Below are 21,860 nucleotides of genomic sequence, written 5' to 3'. Positions count from 1 at the left end.
TCCTGCATTGCAGGCAGATTTTTTACTGTCTGAGCCACCAGGGAAGGAGATCCAAGTAAATAAGAGCCTTCTAGAAAATAGCAACCTAGCGATTAATGGAACTGGGTCCCTCCCAGCACTGTTAGAATTTAGCCCAACTTCACGAAAAATTCGGCCTCACTTTGGGAATAACATTAAAGAAAGATGGACAGAGACCTTAAAAAAAAAAAACTTTAATACTTTATGAAGAAAACAGAACTAGGAAAAAATCGTGGGGGAGGAAGTCAGACAGAATTATTTTTCTTTAGGTGAGACTGGTGGTTCCCCAATTGTTTTGGGTGAGGTGTCTGTACATGAAAGGCATTCATGGAACATTCTTTCTCATTCATTAGTCTTTACTGGAATTCTATTTCCTTACAAGTCTTTCCCAGACTACCCCTCAAAGGAAGCATTGTCTGTCTACTTTCTTACCTTACTTTTATTTGTCGTAACATTTATCATCCTCTGAAATTACACAAATTGATTTGGTTTTGTGTTCATAACTTGTCTCCTCTGGCGAAATGGACCTGTGATGGCAGGTTTTCTATCTCACTTGCTACAGTGCATGATGCCTGATACGGAAATATTTACTGAATGAAGCAATGACCAATGTAATACATATTGTATACAGGGACTGCTGCTTTTATTTTTAGAGGTTAGGAGGACAATTAAGTAAAGACGAAATTTAATTACTGCTGTAAAATAAGACATTAAAAATAGATCATTCCTCAGCAAATATAGCCCACTTTTTCTTGACTTATAAATACTTAAGAAGCAGAATTGATTTTTATCCACTTTTTCTACATCAGTATCCACACAAAAATTCAATGTTTGGCCAATAAATCCCAAGTTATGTTTAGATAAATATGCTTAGGTTTTAGATTCATCTTATTTCTTAGCAGTCAGAAGGTATTATCCAAATAAGCGGTCATTTCTACCATCATTTCCCTTCAAATCTGCTCAACTGTCTCAGAAGTATAAACCTTACATTTTAGGGTCAGCAAGATGCCACTCTCAACCTATTAACAAGTAACATATGTGTTATAAACTCTTTAAAGAAATGTGATCATCATAAATCTACTTTATCACATGTGCCCTGCTGTCTGCAGGGTTTGCACATTTTGACAAAAGAAGAATCATTTCCCATAGGAAATCGTAAGTCTTACTACAAACTGAAAGGTATCTTAGCAGTGGCAATGATACAGCTTTATAAGACACTTTACACTTCAGAGTGACCTTTGTTTCATTCTCAGTTGTTGGGGTCATACTTGAAGAGTGGACAGGGAGGTGGGGAGCGTACAGATACAAGGACTATCCCGACCGGCAATTAGTGCTGTGACACTCCACGTGCGAAACAGGCAAATAACCATGCAGGGCTCACAACTCGTCCGGGACTGTCTTCGTCCTCTATGGAATGTGCTGAATGCTCTAAGACAGTGGTCCCCAACCTTCCTGGCACCAGGGACCCATTCTGTGGAAGGCAATTTTTCCATGAACCAGGGATGGTGGGATGGTTTTGGCTTGATTGAAGCACATTGCATTTATTAAGCACTTTATTTCTATCATGGTGGCTCAGATGGGAAAGTGTCTCTTGCAATGTGGGAGACCAGAGTACAATCCTTGGGTTGGGAAGATCCCCTGGAGAAGGAAATGGTAACCCACTCCAGTACTCTTGCCTGGAAAATCCCATGGACAGAGGAGCCTTGTAGGCTACATTCCATAGGGTCTCAAAGAGTTGGACATGACTGAGCGACTTCACTTTTACTTTCTTTCACTTATTTCTATTATTATTACATCAGCCCCACCTGAGATCATTAGGCATCAGATTCTGTCTGCTCTAAGACATGCCTTCCTTTATGTGCTCCGAAAAGGACCAAGAAGAGTTTGTGCTGGGAAGACGATGTAACAGGAACTGCACACCACTGACTCTGGAGGAGGTGCTCTCCACTGTGAGCCACGTGACCTACTACAGACCAATCCCCTTCCAGCCCCTGCGAGCTTGCCAGCACTGGGACCTACTTTCCAGGGTTCCGGTGACAGGAAATAAGCTGAAGGTGCAGGTACTTAATGATATCCTCCATCAATGTTAGCAGTCCTGAAAAGCTGTTTGGTGATCACTTCATACCCTTAACCGATTCCTGCACAAATTCCTCACTGCAAGGAAATCTGTTTTATTAAAAAACTGGAGCAGAAAAGCCCCGCTGAGGAGCGGGGTCCCATTTGTGAGAGAGAGGCCTGCAGCAGGGACTAGAGGCAGCGGCAGCCACACCTTCACAGCATTACAGCAATTATACCCTGTGTTATTAAACTCTGTGGTATCCAGTTCAACTGGTGAAATAATAAGAATTAAATACAGCCCAAATAGTAGCACTTTCCCTCATCCGTGAGAGTGGCACTCGACAATGAAGTTTCTCTAGGTAAATTACCAAGTTCAAGCCCTAATTTTAGGACGGGGCAATGCTGAAACAGTTGATTACTGCATCAAAGATTATGTGTGTTCTTATGAACTGTTGAAATTGATGAAATAAAAATAAAATGGTAGATTATTACAGGCACACTTATGGGGGAAACCCTTGTCTGGGCTGACTTAGAGTGGTTCTGCATCGCTATATGAAAAGCTTCTTGAGAAGTGATTACAACTCATGTCTACAGAAGGCACTGCAAACAGTATCCATCTTCTGTAAGAGATTTGATATAGGGACTGAACTGAACAATTTCCTTCATTATCAAGCTTGATCTTCAAGATGAAAAGACACACTTTCGGGAGACTGAGAGCTCCCTTTGTGACTGACTTTCATAAGAAACAAAAACAACAGGACTTCCCTGGTGGTCTAGTGGTTAAGAATCTGCCTGCCAATGCAGGGGACACGGGTTCGATCCCTGGTCTGGGAAAATACCACATGCTGCAGGGGAGCTAAGCCCGTGTGCCACAGCTATTGAGCTTGCACTCTAGGGCCGATGCTCCACAACTAGAGAAGCCACCACAACGAGAAGCTCACACACCGCAGCTAGAGAGTAGCCCCGGCTCGCTGCAGCGAGAGAAAGCCTGCATGCAACAGCAAAGGCCCACCACAGCCAAAACAACAACAAAACCCCGTGACAACAGTGGTTCACTGCACAGAACTAACAGGGAGACCACACAAAGTCAGAAGCTTACCCTCCTGACTTTTAGTCAGTTTCTGAGGTCAGAGGACACAGAAGATTGGTACCTATGCTTTGGCATCAAGACAGATTCCACAGCTCTGTCACTTTAAGCTGTGTATTTTCAGACAGTTTCTTGCCTACCAGAAGCCATACTTTCCCTGTCAGTAAATTTAGGATGGTAGTCACAGAATCTTTTTCATAGGGTTGGTGTCAGGCTCTGGGTTAAATGCTTAGATGAATTATTCCATTCAGTCCTCCCACTGACTCCACTGAAAGGGCTCTGAAAATGGTAGCCACTTTCCATGATTCCACTCTGCCTCTGCAACTTAAAAACTTTGTGGTCCTGGGCAAATTATTTAAATTCTAGGGACAGCTGTTGCTTTATATGGAAAAAGACAATATGTACTTAGCGGAATTGTTGGAATAAGTTACGTACTCTTGTTGTTGTTTAGTCACTAAGTCATGTCTGGCTCCTTGTGACCCCATGAACTGTAGCCCACCACATATCGGTTCAAATCCCAGCTCTGGAAACACTAGTTTAGGCTGTTTCCTCGTCTATAAGATGGGGATAATAATAACACCCCAATCTATAGGATTACTGAGAAAGTCACCTGAGATCAAATATCTGGTATCAGCCGTGCTTGGCGCATAGTCAAGGATCATACATGCTAGCCAAGCTAATATTATTTATCTCAAGTTTTGGCATTCCAGTATCAGAATGTACTTTAAGAAGTAAATCAAATAAAAAGAAAGATTGTGCATATAAGAGATGTTACACAATCAAAAAAGAAATGATTCAAAGGAACATACTTACAGAACGGAAGCAGACTCACAGACTTAGAGAACCAACTTATGGTTCCTGGAGTGAAAGACGGGAGGAAGGGATAGTTAGGAAGTTTGGAATGGACATTCACACACTGCATATTTTAAATGGATAACCAACAAGGACCTACTGTATAACACAGATAACTCTGCTCAACGGTAGGTGGCAGCCTAGATGGGAGTGGGGTTTGGAGGCATATGGATACATGTACAGGTATGGCAGAGTCCCTCTGCTGTCTACTTGAAACTATCACAACATTGTTAATTAACTATACCCCAATATAAAATAAAAGTAAAAAAAAAAAAAAGAATGTACTCTAGCCTGCTAGGATTTTCCTTTATTTTCTCTTTTTTGTTCTGGTAACATATGTATAACATAAAGTTTATCATTTTAACTATTTTAAATGTCTTATTCAGTGGCATTAAGTATATCCATATGGTTGAACAGCCATAGTTTCCTCTTATTTTGTGTGTAAAGCCCTTGAGACTCTGAATCACATCTTATGACTTGCCCAAAGTCACATTGAACCCTGGAACCTGTATATTTCATCCCTCTAGGGTTCCCTAGATTTTGGAAGGATCTCTTCTTTCTCTCATGTGAACAAGTTTTAGAATGAGCAGCAAAGCTGGGCATTGACTTAAAGCATTCATTCCATCAACATGGAAAGAATAAATGCAAAATGAAATAAATAAATATTCCATAAATATTTCTTTGAGCATCTACCATGGAAAAGGCATGTAAGAAATATGACAGAAGAATCTGTTATTCCTTATAACAGCCTCATTGGCATTTGGTTGGTAGCATTGTAAGTCTTCAGGCTTCCCTGGTGGCTCGGTGCTAAAGAACCCACCTGCCAATACAAGAGATGTGGGTCTGATCCCTGAGTTGGGAAGATCCGCTGGAGAAGGAAATGGCAACCCGTTCCAGTATCCTTGCCTGGGAAATCCCATGGCCAGAGGAGCCTAGTGGACTGCAGTCCATGAGGTGGTCGCAAAAGAGTCTGACATGACTTAGCAACTAAACGATAACTGTAAGTTTTCAATCTATAAATGAGGCCATGGAGGTCCAGAGAGGGTTGCTAATATATCCAAGCCCACAGAGTTGGTAAATAGTGAAGATACTTTGGGTGAATCTGGTGACAAGGCTTGTTAAGTTCTTTTAGGGGTAAATTTTTTTTTTCCTTGAGTCATAATAACATAATATCAGCATAGGATATGAGTAAACTTTTTGTTACCGTGGGAAGAAGAAACAGTCTTCTCTGAAATAAGGGTACCTGAAGTGAAAGAGGAATTAGGTCTCATGTTCACAGACTGAGAACATTCTTAAATTATCACACCAGGGTATTCTTATGCCTTGGGGATGGGAATGTTGTTGTTGGTGTGTAATTTGTAACATAGGAATGGATAACTCATACAAAATTTGAGATTTATCTTTGGAGTTACACAGTTCTAGATTTGCATTCCAGTCTGGCCAGTTAGTTTTGCAGCCGTGGGCAACTCATTCCACATCTCTAAGCCTCAATTTCTGCATCCACAAAATGGAGATAATAATACTAATGCCCAAGTTTTTCTTTTCTTTCCCTCAGAATAAATAAAATGGTGCTTGTTAAACACAGTGCCCGGTGCACAGCAAGCAGTCAGTATTTAGAAGTTATAATCATTATCACTATGAAACGTTTGGGGAGCTCATTTGGGCAAATATTTGAAATACTGATTCTTCTTAAAGTACTAGCTATAAGCCCTTGTCAACTGGATTATGCAGAATAAACCTTTTTACGAGGAAAACATGCTCAGAGAACACAGGTTTTGCCTGCTATTGCCTGCGGTGCTGAAGGACATGCCAAGATTAAAAAGCCAGAACCAACCAGCAGCCAACCGAGCTCTTCTCTCCTTGTCCACAAAATGCTGATGAAGAGCATTCTGTAATATAATTAAGCTTACATTGAAGAATGAGTCCTCCATCAGCCCATCATTCAATCACCTTCTCCTTAACTAGCAAGAGTTGAGGACTTGGCTTCACCTTTCCCTGCACACAATCACCCAACCTTACGCTCATGAGTCCCACCCCTGGGATAGTATTCACTGATTTTAGGGGCCAAAGTCTAATATTTCTCTTGAACGTGTCTTTTTATGGTCTGCATGGAGGTCAAAGGGAACTACACACTCATTTTCTAACAGGGTATTTTCTGATGTGAGAATGGTCAGAAACTTTTGTCTGCTTCCCATTCTTCCTATCCAAGTTTCTGTTCTTTTTGGCACAATGGTTCATCCCATCGCTAACCTGAGGGCAGGTTTAGGAGATGATTCACCTTGAAAACCATAATTTGTCTGCCATCACCACCTTCAGAACAGGACTCATTAAGGAAACTTATATCCCATGACAGTGTTCAAAGAAAAGAGTGACCCCTGCCACACTGATACCTCTTTTTTTTTTTTTTTTTTTTTGAGGAAAGGATCATCTGGCTTACTTCTTAGACAAAAATGAAAGGTCAACCCAGACTTATGAAAACATTATGTTTTGATGTGATCTTTCATCAGGTTATGAACAATTTTCTCATGGAGAAGTTTAAGACGACTGCCTTTTGTTGGAAACGATCTTGACTCCTAAGTACTATGGGGAGATATTGATAGGGAACAAGAGCCTTGACTGTAGACCTTGGCATGGCCACCGATTAGCTATGTGAACTTGGGCAGGTCAGTGCACCTCTCTAAGTCAATTCAGTTTCTTCATTCATACGGGGAAAATAATATCTGTTTCACCTAGCTTTCAGGATTTTCATAAAGATCAAATTATATACATATACGCTGCTGCTACTGCTGCTAAGTCGCTTCAGTCGTGTCCGACTCTGTGCGATCCCATAGATGGCAGCCCATCAGGCTCCTCCATCCCTGGGATTCTCCAGGCAAGAACACTGCAGTGGGTTGCCATTTCCTTCTCCAACGCATGAAAATGAAAAGTGAAAAGGAAGTCGCTCAGTCGTGTCTGACTCTTTGCGACCCCAAGGACTGCAGCCCACCAGGTTCCTCCATCCATAGGAGTTTCCAGGCAAGAGTACTGGAGTGGGTTGCCAGTGCCTTCTCCGATATATATATATATCTCAACATAATATATATATATATACATATATACATATATCAGCATAAGCCACATATATATAGCAACTCAGATTCCCAGTGTCAAATGAAAGAAAAGAAAAAAAACTATGGTATCTATAACCCTGTATCATGTGTATGAATTACAAACATTCTCACTCAAAACAACAGTAGATGTTAATTATATGTCAAACATTGTAGTTTTTGCTTAAGTGGGAGGAGACAGAGAGAGCTTTGAGAGAGCTGAAAAAATTGCATGCTATAAACCAAGTAGTACAGTTAATTCAGCTCTGTGCAGCTGAGATTCAGAAAGAAAACTGGCAAGCCCAAACTCTGATTTGTTTTTGTAAAATCAGTTTATCCAGATGTACATATATGTCTGAAGGATCAAACACATTTGCAATGAAATATTAACAGCGGTTATTTCTTAGTGCTGGAACGGCATCTGACTTTTACTTTCTTCTTTTGCTTATCTGTATAGTCTAGACTTTCTAGACAATGGACACACATTCCTTTTGTATGAAGGAAAACAACTTTACTTACAAGTCCTAAGGGGATGTGTCATGTTTTTCTAGCTTAATAACCTGTACCCATGCCCACAGTGTGGAGCTTTGAAGGCTCGGGTCCCTGAAACATGACCTGAAGTTCTTATTTCTGGTTGTGCTTCTCATGAAAATGGAAAGGGGCAAAACTTTAAAGAGCTGAGCAAAAGGCAGTTGCATTTACCGAGAGAAAGAATTCTACATGAAGAAAGAGAGAGAAGGCACACTGGGCAGGCATTTTCTTTCCTTGGCTCCCCAAGAAACTCAAGAGTATACAGTTAAAAACATTTTCTCTAATGTGGACACAGTGGGGGAAGGGGAAGGGGGGGATGAATTGGGAGACTAGCATTGGCATACATACACTATCCCCAGTGCAAAGCTGCTGTATACATGGGGAGCACAACTCTGTGCTCTGTGATGACCTCGATAGGTGGGATGGGGATGGCAGGCAGGGAGGATTCAGAGGGAGGAGATATATGCATACATATAGTTGAACCACTTTGTTGTACAGCAGAAACTTAAGACAATATTGTAAAGCAATTATACTCCAAGAAAACATACAAACAAAAACATTGTCTCCAAGAGTTACCAGGCTTTTTCCTCTATTAGAAATCCATTGGCAAAGAACACATAAAATATCTGTCCTCTTCCCATTCAGGTATCAAATGAAGCCACTGACTTCTGTCTTTAATCACTGGAATTTGAAAACAATTGCAGTCCTTTCCATGGGGTGGCCCTTTCTGAACATTTTGCAGGGAAAAAAAAATCCATTCACACACACACATATATGATGGATGTGTTATCGTAATGATTCTTGATAGCTGGCATTAAAATTCCTCTGAGAGAAGAAACAATTTCTGTTTGCTGAAAATTTGGGGGATTTCCCTGGTGGTCCAGTGGTTAAGACTTTGAGCTGCCAATGCAAGGGGCATGGGTTTGATCCTTGGTCAAGGAACTAAGATCCCACATGTTGCATGGTGTGGTCAAAAAAGGTAAAAACAATTTTTTTTTTTTTTGAGGAGGGGGGATGAACTCTACAGTGTGGATGGAGACAAGCAGTCAAAACCACAAAAGTTGATGATAAAATGCCCTGAAGGATATATATAGTGGGAGAAATCCTGTTTTGTTCTCCAAAGGAAAGTGTAGCAAAAACTCACAAAGGGGAAGAAACAGAATATATGGAGAGGAGTCAAGAGGAAGTTTAAAAGTCTGAAGAAATAACCAGAAATAGCCTGATGCAGGTTTTTATAACCAGGGATGTCCACTAATAAATCTGAAGTTGTGAGGTCAACAAACAACTTCTCTTCCTGGCCTATTTCCTATTTCCAGTAAGCCTTATTTATGGGAATAGGGTTGGTGCTGAGTTTCCTATCAGAGAGGCTGTGTGCGTGGAAGCCAGAGCCCAGAGCACCCCGAGGACACCTGAGACTCCTCAGACCCCACTTCCGCAACAATCCTACCTGGATCTTCAGAGGGATCACAGGTGGCAAGCTGTTTATTTTTGGCTTTACCAAGGAAACAAACCCAAGGCATGTCAAAGTAGGAAGACAACTTCCTTTGAGGGGAACTGGACAAATGACCAAAGACGGCTAAGGAATCTCACTTTTCTATTCTCAAGACACCGTGAGGCTGAATGAGTTTTCAGAGGAGCTTCTCCAGTCACAGTGAGCTGGTTTAATAGCCTGGTTCCCCTGTAGATTTTTACTATGGAACTTAGAATACTAGGTATATATCAGTAATGCACTCTGGATGCTAAGACAGAGCGGGGATTGAGTTTCCTGAGTCATACAGTAAATTTCCTCTGGCTAGGTAGTTTACATATGGTAGTGTATATATTCCCATGCTACTCTCTCCATTCATTCCACCTTCCCCTCCCTTCCCTTCCCTGAGTCTGTAAGTCTGTTTTCTATGTGTCTCCATTGCTGCCCTGCAAATAGGTTCATCAGTACCGTCTTTCTAGATCCCATATATATGCATTTATATGTGATATTTGTTTTTCTCTTTCTGACTTACTTCTCTAGGTTCATCCATCTCATTGGAACTGACTCAAATGTGTTCCTTTTTATGGCTGACGGCTTATCTTTTTTTAACCCTTATTGTGATCCGAGGAGGTGAGGAGGATTATCCCTCACTTTGCAGAGGAGGGAGCTGAGCTCACAGAGGTTAAGTCACTTGCCCAACATTTCAAAGAGTTAAGAAGTGATGATGGCTCCAGGCTTTGACCCTGACCTGTTTGCAAAGTCTAGTCTCTTTCTGCTTCTGTTATCCTTTCTCTTCTGAAGGAATAATCAAAAGATATATAGGAGCTACCTTCTGGGAATACTTAATGAAAAAGGGCTGACTGACAAACCATTCTCTTTTGATGTTTCCATCATTTCTGGTGATATGTTCGTGCGCTTATCACAGAATCTTCCCCTTGTAAGGGAAGCCTCAGAGAGCCTCTAAACCAGAAGATCTTTTTGGAACTGGGATGGGTGTGAGTGGGGTTGAAGCTGAATTTTGACTGAGAAAAAAATAACCCAGGATAAGGGCACTGGGAATCCACTTCAGGCAGGAGAATTCATATAGGGAAAGGCTGAGAAGTAGCTGGAGGAGGCAGTCAGCGTGGAGGTGGAATCTGCAGGGCTAAAGCAAGGAGTATGCACAAACATGGGCATGGGTAGATATGTGTTTTCAGTTCCAGGCAGGCTCAGCTCCCTTCTGCTAAGCCAATGAGTATTCATCATCTACTCTGCATGTATCAAGCACGGTGCTACATGCTGGGAACCCAAAGATAAATATAGCAGGGCATGTGTGACCATTAGGAGCTTGGTCTAATTGGAAAGTAGAGTGGATCCTGTTGATGGCCTTCAAAATATTCTTCATACCTTCCCCCTTCCTACAAGGACCTGAGCTTTCCAAACTTGGTGTTGTGCCATGCTAAGTCGCTTTGGCCAGGTCCAACTCTTTGTGATCCTATGGATTCTAGCCACCAGGCTCCTCTGTCCATGGGATTTCCCAGGCAAGAATGCTGGAGTGGGTTGCCATTTCCTACTCTCGATCTTCCCAACCCAGGATAGAATCTCTCTCTCTTACATCTCCTGCATTGGCAGGTGGATTCTTTGCCACTAGTGCCACCTGGGAAGCCCCCTTCGAGGCTTGGAGTCTCAACAAATCATCACATTCCTATCTCCTTTGTAGCCATGATTGGTTTGGTGATGGTGCCATTCGTTCACTGACTCAATCTGAGAAAGTGCAGAGCTTTTCTCTTCTCACGAGGGGAAGAGAAGTATCAACTAGGAAACTTGTACTAGGAGTTGTGGCAATCATTATGATACCATGAGGGATTAGTCTGAAGGAAAATCCAGGAAGACTGGGTCAAGAGAAATACAAAAGTGAAGCCTAGTGATCCCATGAACCTCTGTATCAAATTATACCTGAAGCCTCTGTACCTCTTTCATTTATATGAACCAATATAATCTAGTCTGAGATGGATTTTCTGCAATATGCAGCAAAAAGTATAATCATTTAAGGAGATTTAAAAATAGATCATTACAACATCAGTTGGTTGAATGCTAGAATAAAAATATAAACAGTGGTGAGGCATTGACCCCACCTCTGGGATAGAGGGGAGGATTTCTAAGGAAATAATAATTTAACTAAGCTTTGAAGGCTGACCTAGAGTTAGGTGGGAAAGGGGTATCAGGTAGTGGGAACAGGATGAAAACAGGCACAAAGGAATGAACTATTATGATATTTGTGGGGAGCTTCAAAGAGTTTGGTATCACTAGATGTTAAAGTGCAAAGCTTGGCTGGCTGGCAGCATCACTGGGAAGAACTCTGGGTTTCACTCAATAGTGAAAAGGAGACAAGGTTTTAGGCAAAGAAGTGATATGTTCAGATTTACATGTGGCTATACAATGGAGGATACAAACTGGGAGACTGGGATTGACATATACATACTATTGATACTACGTATAAAATAGATAACTAATGAGAACCTACTGCATAGCTCAAGAAACTCGACTCAGTGCTGTGGTGATCTAAATGGGAAGGAAATCCAAAAATGAGGGGATATATGTATACGTATAGCTAATTCACTTTGCTGTATAGTAGAAACTAACACAACACTGTAAAGCAACTATACTCCAATAAAAACATTTTTTAAATGGAGGATACAATTAAAGAAGATAAGGAACTCAGCGGGTATTGATTCAATCACATTCATTCACTGTGCCAAATGGTGCTAGGCACTCACATACAATGAACAATAATTATGGAAAAGAGACACAGGAGCTTAAGGTTGGTTGGAATTATTACAGCAGTTCAGGTGAGAGAGCCTAAGAGGCAGAACGGGCCAGTGGCTCTGGAGATGGGTGGATAGGGACATTTCACCAAGGGAAGACATGAAATATATATCCAGTAAGAACTGTGTTTTACTCACCCTAAATATGGTCTCATGATTAATTGCTTTCCAAATGACTCATTGTTTTCCTACAAAATCACTGCAGATGGTGATTACAGCCATGAAATTAAAAGACGCTACTCCTTGGAAGGAAAGTTATGACCAACATAGATAGCATATTAAAAAGCAGAGACATTACTTTGCCAACAAAGGTCAGTCTAGTCAAGGCTATGGTTTTTCCAATAGTCATGTATGGATGTGAGAGTTGGACTGTGAAGAAAGCTGAGAGCCAAAGAATTGATGCTTTTGAACTGTGGTGTTGGAGAAGACTCTGGAGAGTCCCTTGGACTGCAAGGAGATCCAACCAGTCCATTCTGAAGGAGATCAGTCCTGGGTGTTCATTGGAAGGAGATGCTAAAGCTAAAACTCCAATACTTTGGCCACCTGATGAGAAGAGCTGACTCACTGGAAAAGACTCTGATGCTGGGAGGGATTGGGGGCAGGAGGAGAAGGGGGCGACAGAGGATGAGATGGCTAGATGGCATCACAGACTCAATGGACATGAGTTGGAGTAAACTCCGAGAGTTGGTGATGGACAGGGAGGCCTGGCGTGCTGTGATTCATGGGGTCGCAAAGAGTTGGACACGACTGAGCAACTGAACTGAACTGAACTGAACACGGAAAGCTACTATTTCATTTCTGTTCATAATACTGGGATCACATGGTATGATTTCCACAGTGAATATTTCTATCTTGATTAAGCCACATGGAGTTCTGTTCTTACTCTTGGCTACTGCTGTATGAGCTTTGGCTCCAACTTTGAAGAGACTTAAGAACGAATAGTCCAGGATCAGACTTGTGGCCAACACTGATGGATTTGTGGTGGCTTCCAGAGGGTGGTGTTGAGAAGAAGGCTGGATCAGATTGATTTTTGATGCCTGCCCTGGGCATGGAAAGGATCCGATGGCAATCATGACTGTTTATCTGCTAACCTGGCCTTAGTCCCCTCTTCGTTTTGGCCACTATCTGATAAAACAGTTAGTGAGTAGGTGACTATTTTATTAAAAAAAAAAAATCAGAAGATGAACACCGTTTTCTGAAAACAAGTGCAATAAATGGAAGCCAATTAAAATACGATTGGTGCCAAATGACCAAAAGCACTAGAAAGCTTTCTTGCTAAAATACTCTTTTAACTTAATATATATTTCTCCTTAAAATAGTCAGCTCACTAAAACAAATCCATTTTAAGATAAATACAGCTAGGAGCACCTCTTTATTCATGAGAATCTGTTCATGCTCAAGAACCATCCACTGAGTGGAATTGCCCCTATTGTCAAAATACCACTTGAACTGACAATTATTTCATTTTCTTAAATAAAAGGGAGTAGATATGTGTGTCTGTAGGTACACACAGACATAATTTTCTTCTGTTGCAGTTTTTGTTCTCATAAATCACTTTGGATATCCTACACAATAGTACTTTGTGAAAGATATTTTTATTTTAGAAAGCAGGAAAGATAATTTTAATGACAGGTAGCCTCTCCTCAACAAAAGACATGCAGTAATGCCAGGATTTCTTGATACTGTCTGTAAGATACTAGGCTCACTTTGCTCTTATTTTAAGCAGCAGCTTAGGGACCTCCCTGGTGGTCCAGTGTTAAGACTCCACACTCCCAATGTAGCAGGGTTCAATCCCTGGTTGGGGATCTATATCCCACATGCCACAGCTGAAGATCCTACATGCCGTAACAAAGATCAAAGATTCCAGAATATCCTGCATGCTGTAACTAAGAGACAACACAGCCAAACAAATAAATATTAAAACAAAAACACACCAGCTTAGTCCCTTAGAATAATCTGAGATGAAGTGCAAACTTTGAAAAGGATTATTTTTCAAGGATACCATGAAGTCTTGGGGGGAAGGCTTTAGAGGTCCAGCATGCTGTTGGTCTCATCACTAATTGGGTGACTGGGAGCAGGCACTGCTGATGAGGGCACCCCCACACTCCAGGTTTGGGGATGAGAGGATGGATGGAAGATAAGCTGAGCAAATGTCCCCCAGTCTCTTACTCTGAGCTGAGTTTCTGGCTTTTGGGACAGAAGGACAGCCAGTCTGGCTGACTAGGAATTTCCCAGATCGTGTGAGGAGGCTGGTCTGTGTGGGTGGGCAGGGCACACCAGCATGCGGCAGCACACGATCCAGCTGTTTGACCCATGCGACGTGCAGGAGGCTGAGGGAAGGAAACAGCATGCAGCTGGAATGTGATGCGTTTGAATCCTGGGTCATCAAGTACCATCTTAAGTGAGTTATGAAACTCTTTTGAGACTCACTTCCCTAATATTTAGAATGGGAAAAAGCAGAGGGCTATGAAAGGATGAAATAGAATATTTTATATCAAGTACCTAAAACAGCAGACTTCCCTGATGACTCAGATGGTAAAGAATCTGCTTGTATGCAGTGGGCACTCAATCATTGGGAACAATCTAAACTTGTTCAGTTTGTTGAATCCGCTCAAATATCCCAAGGCTTAGAGTATGAAATGCTGAGCTAAACAAAGGGATCAAAAGTCAACCAGCTGTTTTCTCTTGCCAAGCTGGGATGACTTTTAGAGAGTCAAAGACAGACTTTCCCCTCCCCAGCTCTATAATATTTACCATGTGCCAATTACTGATTTAAGTACTTCTCACTCAATCCTCACAACCTTATTATTATGGCCATCGTTTAAAATGCACAGGGACTTTCCTGGTGGTCCAGAGGTTAAGAATCCACCTGCCAATGCAGGGGACACGGTTTGATCCCTGGTCCAGGAAGATCCCATGCCACAGAGCAACTAAGCCCGTGTGCCACAACTACCGAGCCTGAGCTCTAGAGCCCACCGGCCGCAACCAGGGAAGCCACGGCAATGGGAAGCCCGAGCAGAACGGCTAGAGAGTAACCTCGCTCGCCACAGCTAGAGAAAGCCTGTGAGCAGCCACGAAGACCAAGCACAGCCAAAAATCAATAAATAAAGTGCATAAAATGCATACACACAGGTTGAGTAACTTAAAGTGAAGTGAAAGTGAAAGTCGCTCAGTCGTGTCTGACTCTTTGTGACCCCCATGGAATTCTCTAGGCCAGAATACTGAAGTGGGTAGCCTTTCCCTTCTCCAGGGGATCTTCCCAACCAAGGGATCGAACCCAGGTGAGTAATTTAACCCTAAGATAAAACTACCTCTTCTTATAGTTGCTGTCACAGATATGTGCATAGGGTCTCACTGAGCCAGACACAGGAAAGAGTGGTTAGGTGGTGGTGGCTGAGTGGCAGAAATCAGAAAGGGCTTCATGGAGGAAGTGATCTAGGATTATTCCTTAAAGCCTTTGGATTTGGTCTTAAAATGATACTTAATCCAGGTGCATTCTGCAGTTATGTTTAAGAAGCTGAGCAGCCACCTATAACACAGAGGGGCCCCAGGTGTTTTGAATGACAGTAGGGTCCCCGCTGCTACAATCCGGGCATCAAAGCCAGCCTTACTTTGGTTATAAATAAGGCGATTATCTGGCTTGAAACGAGGTGGCAGAAGTAATCTTGCACCAGGGGCTTCTTGTCTATCTATTGTCCCATAGATCATTGTACCCGTCCCCCTTCCTTCTCTGTGAGCACTGAAAACCTTTTGCTTTTTGGCTACTTCTGCTTTAGAAGTTCTATCCCCAACTACTTTCTTGGAATGGAAATTTAATCTTCAAAACTGTTCTGCACTGCTGGCCCCAGAATTAAAAGCAAGCACCTTCAATGGGGAAATTAAATTTATTTGATATACCTGTACATGTATAAAATTGGATCCAGCGCCCACTGGGTTTGCAGCCGCACACAAAATGCTTTTGGCTATACTCTGAACCTAATACCTAATTCGTAGCTGAAAGCGGGCCAACCTCAAAGACCTTGTCTCGCACTGATCCCAAGCAAGGTGATCATTAGTCGAGAGCGGGCATCATTTTCCGGTAGAGCTTTCCCCATGTGCGTGGTGTAATCGACAGCCAAGGAGCCTTCCTTGGGGAGCTAAATATTCAGTTGACTGACTTTTCATTAAAAAAAAAAAAGGAAAGTGATACCCAGGGGGAAAGACACTTCAATTATAAATATCTATATTTCATTTTACACTCTCCTTTCTGAAGCTTCCGAGTCAGGCTCTGGCTGAGTGCAGCAGAGGGCAGAACCCAAGGTCTGCATTTGCCTATGTCTTGGCTTTAAGAGCAGGCTGTGTAAAATAAGCTTGGTCCTTCTCAAACCCTCTCCATGTTCTGCAATTTAGCTGCTATGGAAACTGTCACTGTGTTTTCCTCCCTAAGTTCATCTAGGACAACTACGTATCTATTAAGATGAAGACTGGGTTTCTCTCTCTTTTTTTTAGCATATCATTTTTATTTATTTACTTACTTATGTTAATTGGAGACTAATTACTTTACAATATTGTAGTGATTTTTGCCATACATTGACATGAATCAGCCATAGGTGTACGTCTGTGGGTTTCTTGGCTCAGTGGTGAAGAATCTGCCTGCTGATGCAGGAGATGTGAGTTTGATCCCTTTGTCAAAGAAGATCCTCTGGAGAAGGAAATGGCAACCCACTCCAGTATTCTTGCCTAGGAAGTCCCATAGACAGAGAAGCCTGGTGGGCTATAGTCCATGGGGTCGCAAAAGTGAAAGTGAAGTTGCTCAATTGTGTCCAACTCTTTGAGACCCCATGGACTGTAGCCTACCAGGTTCCTCCATCCGTGGGATTTTCCAGGCAAGAATACTGGAGTGAGTTGCCATTTCCTTCTCTAGGGAATCTTCCCGACCCAGGGTTTGAACCCGGGTCTCCTGCAATGTAGGCAGATGCTTTACCGTCGCAAAGAGTCAGACAAAACTTAGTGACTGAACAACAAATAACAGCAAGACTGGGCAAAATGCACAGCAAATAGGACCGAGTCAGTGCGGGTGGCCAGGAGGCCTGTGCTGATCCTCAGAGGGCCAGGATGGAGGCAGGGGCTCCATCAGATGATCTGGTCTGATTCTGTCCAGTTACAAACAAGAGCTCCCACCACAGTCCACAGAGGCTGGCTGACTTGTGCGAGGTCCCATAGCTGGCTAAGGGCTGAGCTAGGAGACGCCTGTCTTTTCTCTTTAGCTGGCCCAGTCATCATCCAACTTTACTGTCCAGTTCCAGTCCAGTACCATTCTCGCTTCCTTTATTGGCTCTTTTTGCTCCTTCTCTCTAATTTTTATTTATTTGGTTGTGCTGGATCCCAGGTGTGGCATGCAGGAAAGCCTGGGCCGCCTACATTGGGAGAGTGGAGTCTTAGCCACTGGATCCCCAGGGAAGTCCTCTGTTTCTTCTCTTTCCTCCTCTTTTAATTTTTCATGTTTCTTTCTTCTTCCCTCCCTCCTTTCTCTCACTTTCCCTTTCTTTTATTTTCTCCTCTTTTCCCTATCTTCTTCCTTCTTAGACATCTTCTCCCCACCCCATCTTCCTTTCTTTTACCAAAGGCTGATTAATTGCCCAACATGGGTGAGTGGATTGGCCTGGGCCCTGGGCGCACACTGGTGGCTTGAGTAGTCCCATCCCCCATGGAGCTGTAATCTGAGCCTCTGGAGGTACAAGGCACATCCTGCCTTTATCCTCTGTTCTGCCCATCCCTGCAGGAGTCCCGGGCTGGTAGGAATTCCTGAAAAATTTGGCAACTGGGGTGAGGAGAGTATGGCAGTGTTGCTGAGAATTGAACAGGGATGCCATGCGGTGAGAAGCTGAATACAGGCTTGTCATGTGGCTTTGATGATGGAGAGCGGGCAGCCATCGGGGAGGTGAGCCCTTGGCCACTGTAGCTGCTCTGGTGAGAGATGGGACTCTCCCGGATACTCCTTCGGAAACCACCTGCAGATACACACATCTAAACAAATCTAAGCTTTTGTCCAAACTGAGTAGGGTTGGGCGGTGGCTGGTGTTTTCGATGAGAATCCTTGTGGAAAGGCTCAGGACTGTGAGCTCTCTTATTGTGAGGTACAATCTCAGGTAAGTACATGTGATGGTTAATCTTATGTGTCAACTTAATAGGGTCACCAGATAGCTGGTTAAACTGTTTCTAGGTGTGTCAGTGGGGGTGAGATGAACATTGGAATCAGTGGGGTGGAGTAAAGCAGACTGCCCTCCCCAGTGTGGGTCATTGTTTAGTCACTCATTTGGGTCCAACTCTTTGTAGGTCCATGGACTATAATCCACCAGGCTCCTCTATCCATGGGATTTCCCAGGCAAGAATACTGGAGTGGGTGGCCATTTCCTCCCCCAGGGGATCCTCTCACCCAAGGATCAAACCCACATCTTGCACACTGCAGGTGGATTCCTTACCACTGAGCCATCAGGGGAGTTCCCCCAGGGTGAGTGCGCCTTAGCTAATCTATCAAACGCCTGAGTGAGAAAGAATTCTCTCTCTCTGACTGTCTTTGAGCTGGGACATCACTCTCTTCCTGCTTTTGGATTTCACACTTGGACTGACCGAGCTCTCATGGTTCTCAGGCCTTTGGACTTGGAGTGGAAATAAGTTCTCCTTTGTCTCCAGCTTGCAGACAATAGAATGTGAATTTCTCAGCCTCCATAATCATGTGGGTCAGTTCCTTACAGCTAACAGTACGTGTATACGTATGTATCCATCTACCTTGATCTCTTTCCTTTTCCTACAGGTTCTGTTTCTCTGTTTCTCCAGAGAACCTGGACTGACACATTATGTTTGTAAATTCTGAGTAACAGGACTCAGTTTTCTCAATGCCAAAACGGAAACAGTGGCAAGACATATTTTATCCCATTTCTGTGCAAATGGTTTAAATTATCTACAGTAAACTATAAACTATCATGTTCTGTATGGTTACTTTTACATAGAATGCCCTACTTGTTTTTGTAGGTATGAAGACATGTTTTTCGTGTCTTATGGTCAAGCTGCCTTGTAAACAGTTGGTCCCTAATTTATCTTTGGTGTCACTGCTGGTGACAGCAGGTATTTGGGGAAGTTTATGTTCCTGATGTTGCTGCTGCTGAGATGAGAACATATAATGGTGATGTACTCACATACTCTGACATTTAGCATGTATTCAGCTGGTTAGCAAACAAATGAATTAACCAACTGGCCTATCCCCCAACCAAGGCCAGGCCCCAGAAAAGGAAGATAAATTGATCAATGCATATGACACAAATAGGCAACAGAGAGATGAGCCACATGAAATTAAACCCCACTTACCCTTGGACTTCTCTGGTGGCTAAGAGTCTACCTGCCAATGCCGGGGACCTGGGTTTGATCCCTGGTCTGGGAAAATTCCACGTGTCCTGAAGGAACTAAGCCCATGCGCCACAACTACTGTGCCCACACGCTGCAACTACTGCCGCTTGTGTGCGTTAAGCCTGTGTTCCACAATAAGAGAAGCCACCACGATGAGCAGCCGCAGCACAAGTGGAGAGTGGCCTTCAGTCTCCTTAACTAGAGAAAAGCGCACACAGCAACGAAGACTCAGGGCAACCAAAAATAAATAAAAACCCACTTCTATTTAATTCCCAAATAGTTATCAAGTGTCTGCTATGACCCAGGAAGAAAATGCTCAGAATGGGAAACACAACACTTGGGCTGACAGTTTATAACTATCCTTTCAGTGAAAAAGTTCTCGCATTTCCGTCTTGTTAAAAGGTTCCATTGTACCCAAGAAAATTGTCTCAAACACTTCTTAGAAGCAGGTGAAGTTTAAATGACAATGACAACCACCATCACGACAATGATAATGCTTAAGCCACAGACGCCTGCAAATAAAATAGATTCCATCTATGGGAAAATTGGCCACATCTGTTGTAGATAAAAGATGAACGATGTAGAGGAGGGTTTTTGGAACACGGGCCAGAAACCACTCATTTGAGAATATAACTTAAGTTCTGAAAAATCATTCTAGAATCAATCCCCTTCATGTCAAGTATTAGTTTCCAGTGACTCTTTCCACCCTGGGGTTTGCAGGCTGGGGTTGACAGGAGGGTGAAAAACAGTTGCAAAAAATGGCAGAGATGTAACACTCAATCTTCCCAATAGCTGCTATCAGCACTGCAGCCTCCTTGTTGGAAAAAAGAAAGTTCCAGAGACTATGACTCAGGCCCCACGGGAAAAGACGTGAGCTATATTGGAAGGGATTGAAGTAACACCCCCCATGTCATCGTCCATTTTGCCACATCAGGCTCTTTGGAGACAATAATTAATAACACGTATCTAAATTGTTTCCATTCCCTCTGTCCTGAGGGCTCACTCCCTCTTCCTCCATCCTCCCGCCCCATTTCTTCCCAAGACATGAGTTCTAAGAGTCCCTTTGCTTCCTCCATGAACACATCACACAGCAAGCCTTTCAAACACACCAGTGCCCACTGTAGGGCGGTGCTGTTTCTCCAACTTTCTAGCACACAGCCCAGAGCTGGTCTTTCCTTCGTCTCTCTGGCCGTGTTTTCCCATCTTTCTAGGGTTCCTCTCACGCTCTGAGATCTGCCCTTTGTTCCTCTCCCAGACTGACTTCAGAGACGATGATCGACAATGGGTGATTCTCTCCCCCTGTTCGTGCTCATCACCTCCCCCAAGCTGAAGTCTCCTGGAGGCAGTCCTAGAGACCAGGTAGCTCTATGTCTTCCCTTTGATTTCTCGTATTTCTTCCCAATATCTCCCTGAACATTCTCTCAATCCTGGTTATCACCCTCAGTACTTCTGAGTCGATGTCTCTGGAATGTTGACATCCACATAGATGTTAATAATCTTACAGAATCACTTTCAAATTGAGCGCTTAAATCACATTATTGTGATGAAACCAATACAGATGGAGGAAAATCCAAATATGCCCGAATCTTTAAAGAGCCAGGTGTGCACCATCTCCTTTATTTCTCTTCTTCCTAAGGATGATCATTCATGCTCCATCTCCATGGGGGGAAAAAAAATTAGCAGAGAAAGAAAGAAAAAAGAACAAAATGAAGTTACCTTAAATCTTATTGTCCAGAAAAAGCTATTGTTAACCTCTTAAGATCTATTGTTTCAGAATTTTTCTCAATGTAGTGAATATAAAATAAATAACTGTACATATACACATGTACACACACATTTACTTATAATATACAAAAGTTATTCTTCATAACTAGTGTACACATACGTGGTTACAAGTTATATTTTAACAACTATTCATATTTGCCATGAGAAGACATTTCCTCATCAAAACTATTTCTGGTGTGCCATTTTCTAGGTTAGATCTCAAAAGTTAATTTAACCTATGAAGCATAAGAAGAACTTTAATATAAAAGGGACAAAACAGAAAACCTATTTTCAAATTGAGTTTTGCCAGTTTCAAATAAAGTCCTGCGACAGGTCCAGTTTCAGGCCACAGTGGGCAAGACTAATGGGGATGAAGTCCCCATCTCCTAATGGTTAAAATAAAGATAATTCAGATCTGAAAGGTTTGTAAAAATTCTCCTAAATCACCTATATGAAAATGGCCAGCCCCTCATTATCCCATCTTTAAAAATAAAAATACTAGTTCAATGACCCAAAGGCTTGTAAAAATTCTCTTAAATCACATACATAAAAGTGACCAGAGCCTAGCAAGTTCTCAATAAATAATTACAAAATGGGCAGCAGGGCCTCTTTAACTCAGTCTATTTGCATAAGAGTTATTCTTTCTAGCCCCAGAACCCACTGTCCAATGAGTCATTTAGGTGATCTTGGATTCAAGGAGAATTCAACCCAGAATTCAGCAGTGACATAGCTCTCACCTCTATACCCCTCATCCTCATTTCCTAACAGGTCCCTAATGCTGAGCCCTGCCTAAGCTGAATTCATGGCAC

General features: G+C 42.6%; 1 protein-coding gene across 7 annotated transcripts in view; it reads right to left on the bottom strand.

Annotated features, from left to right (window-relative positions):
• SAMD12 (sterile alpha motif domain containing 12) overlaps positions 1 to 21,860 on the bottom strand; it is a 455,621-nt gene that overhangs the window by 55,541 nt on the left and 378,220 nt on the right. Inside the window, exon 6 of one of the 7 annotated variants that reach the window (XM_060393456.1) lies at positions 9,609 to 20,943. The exons of the other annotated variants lie outside the window; for them this stretch is intronic. Coding sequence (XP_060249439.1) covers positions 20,933 to 20,943 — 11 coding nt within the window. The 3' untranslated portion in view covers positions 9,609 to 20,932. Of the gene's footprint in view, positions 1 to 9,608; positions 20,944 to 21,860 lie in introns of those variants that run through there. 7 annotated transcript variants of the gene reach the window in all.

This window comes from Ovis aries, chromosome 9 (assembly GCF_016772045.2).
Source record: "Ovis aries strain OAR_USU_Benz2616 breed Rambouillet chromosome 9, ARS-UI_Ramb_v3.0, whole genome shotgun sequence".
NCBI classification, from domain to species: domain Eukaryota; kingdom Metazoa; phylum Chordata; class Mammalia; order Artiodactyla; family Bovidae; genus Ovis; species Ovis aries.
This window is presented reverse-complemented; position numbering and strand designations above follow the sequence as displayed.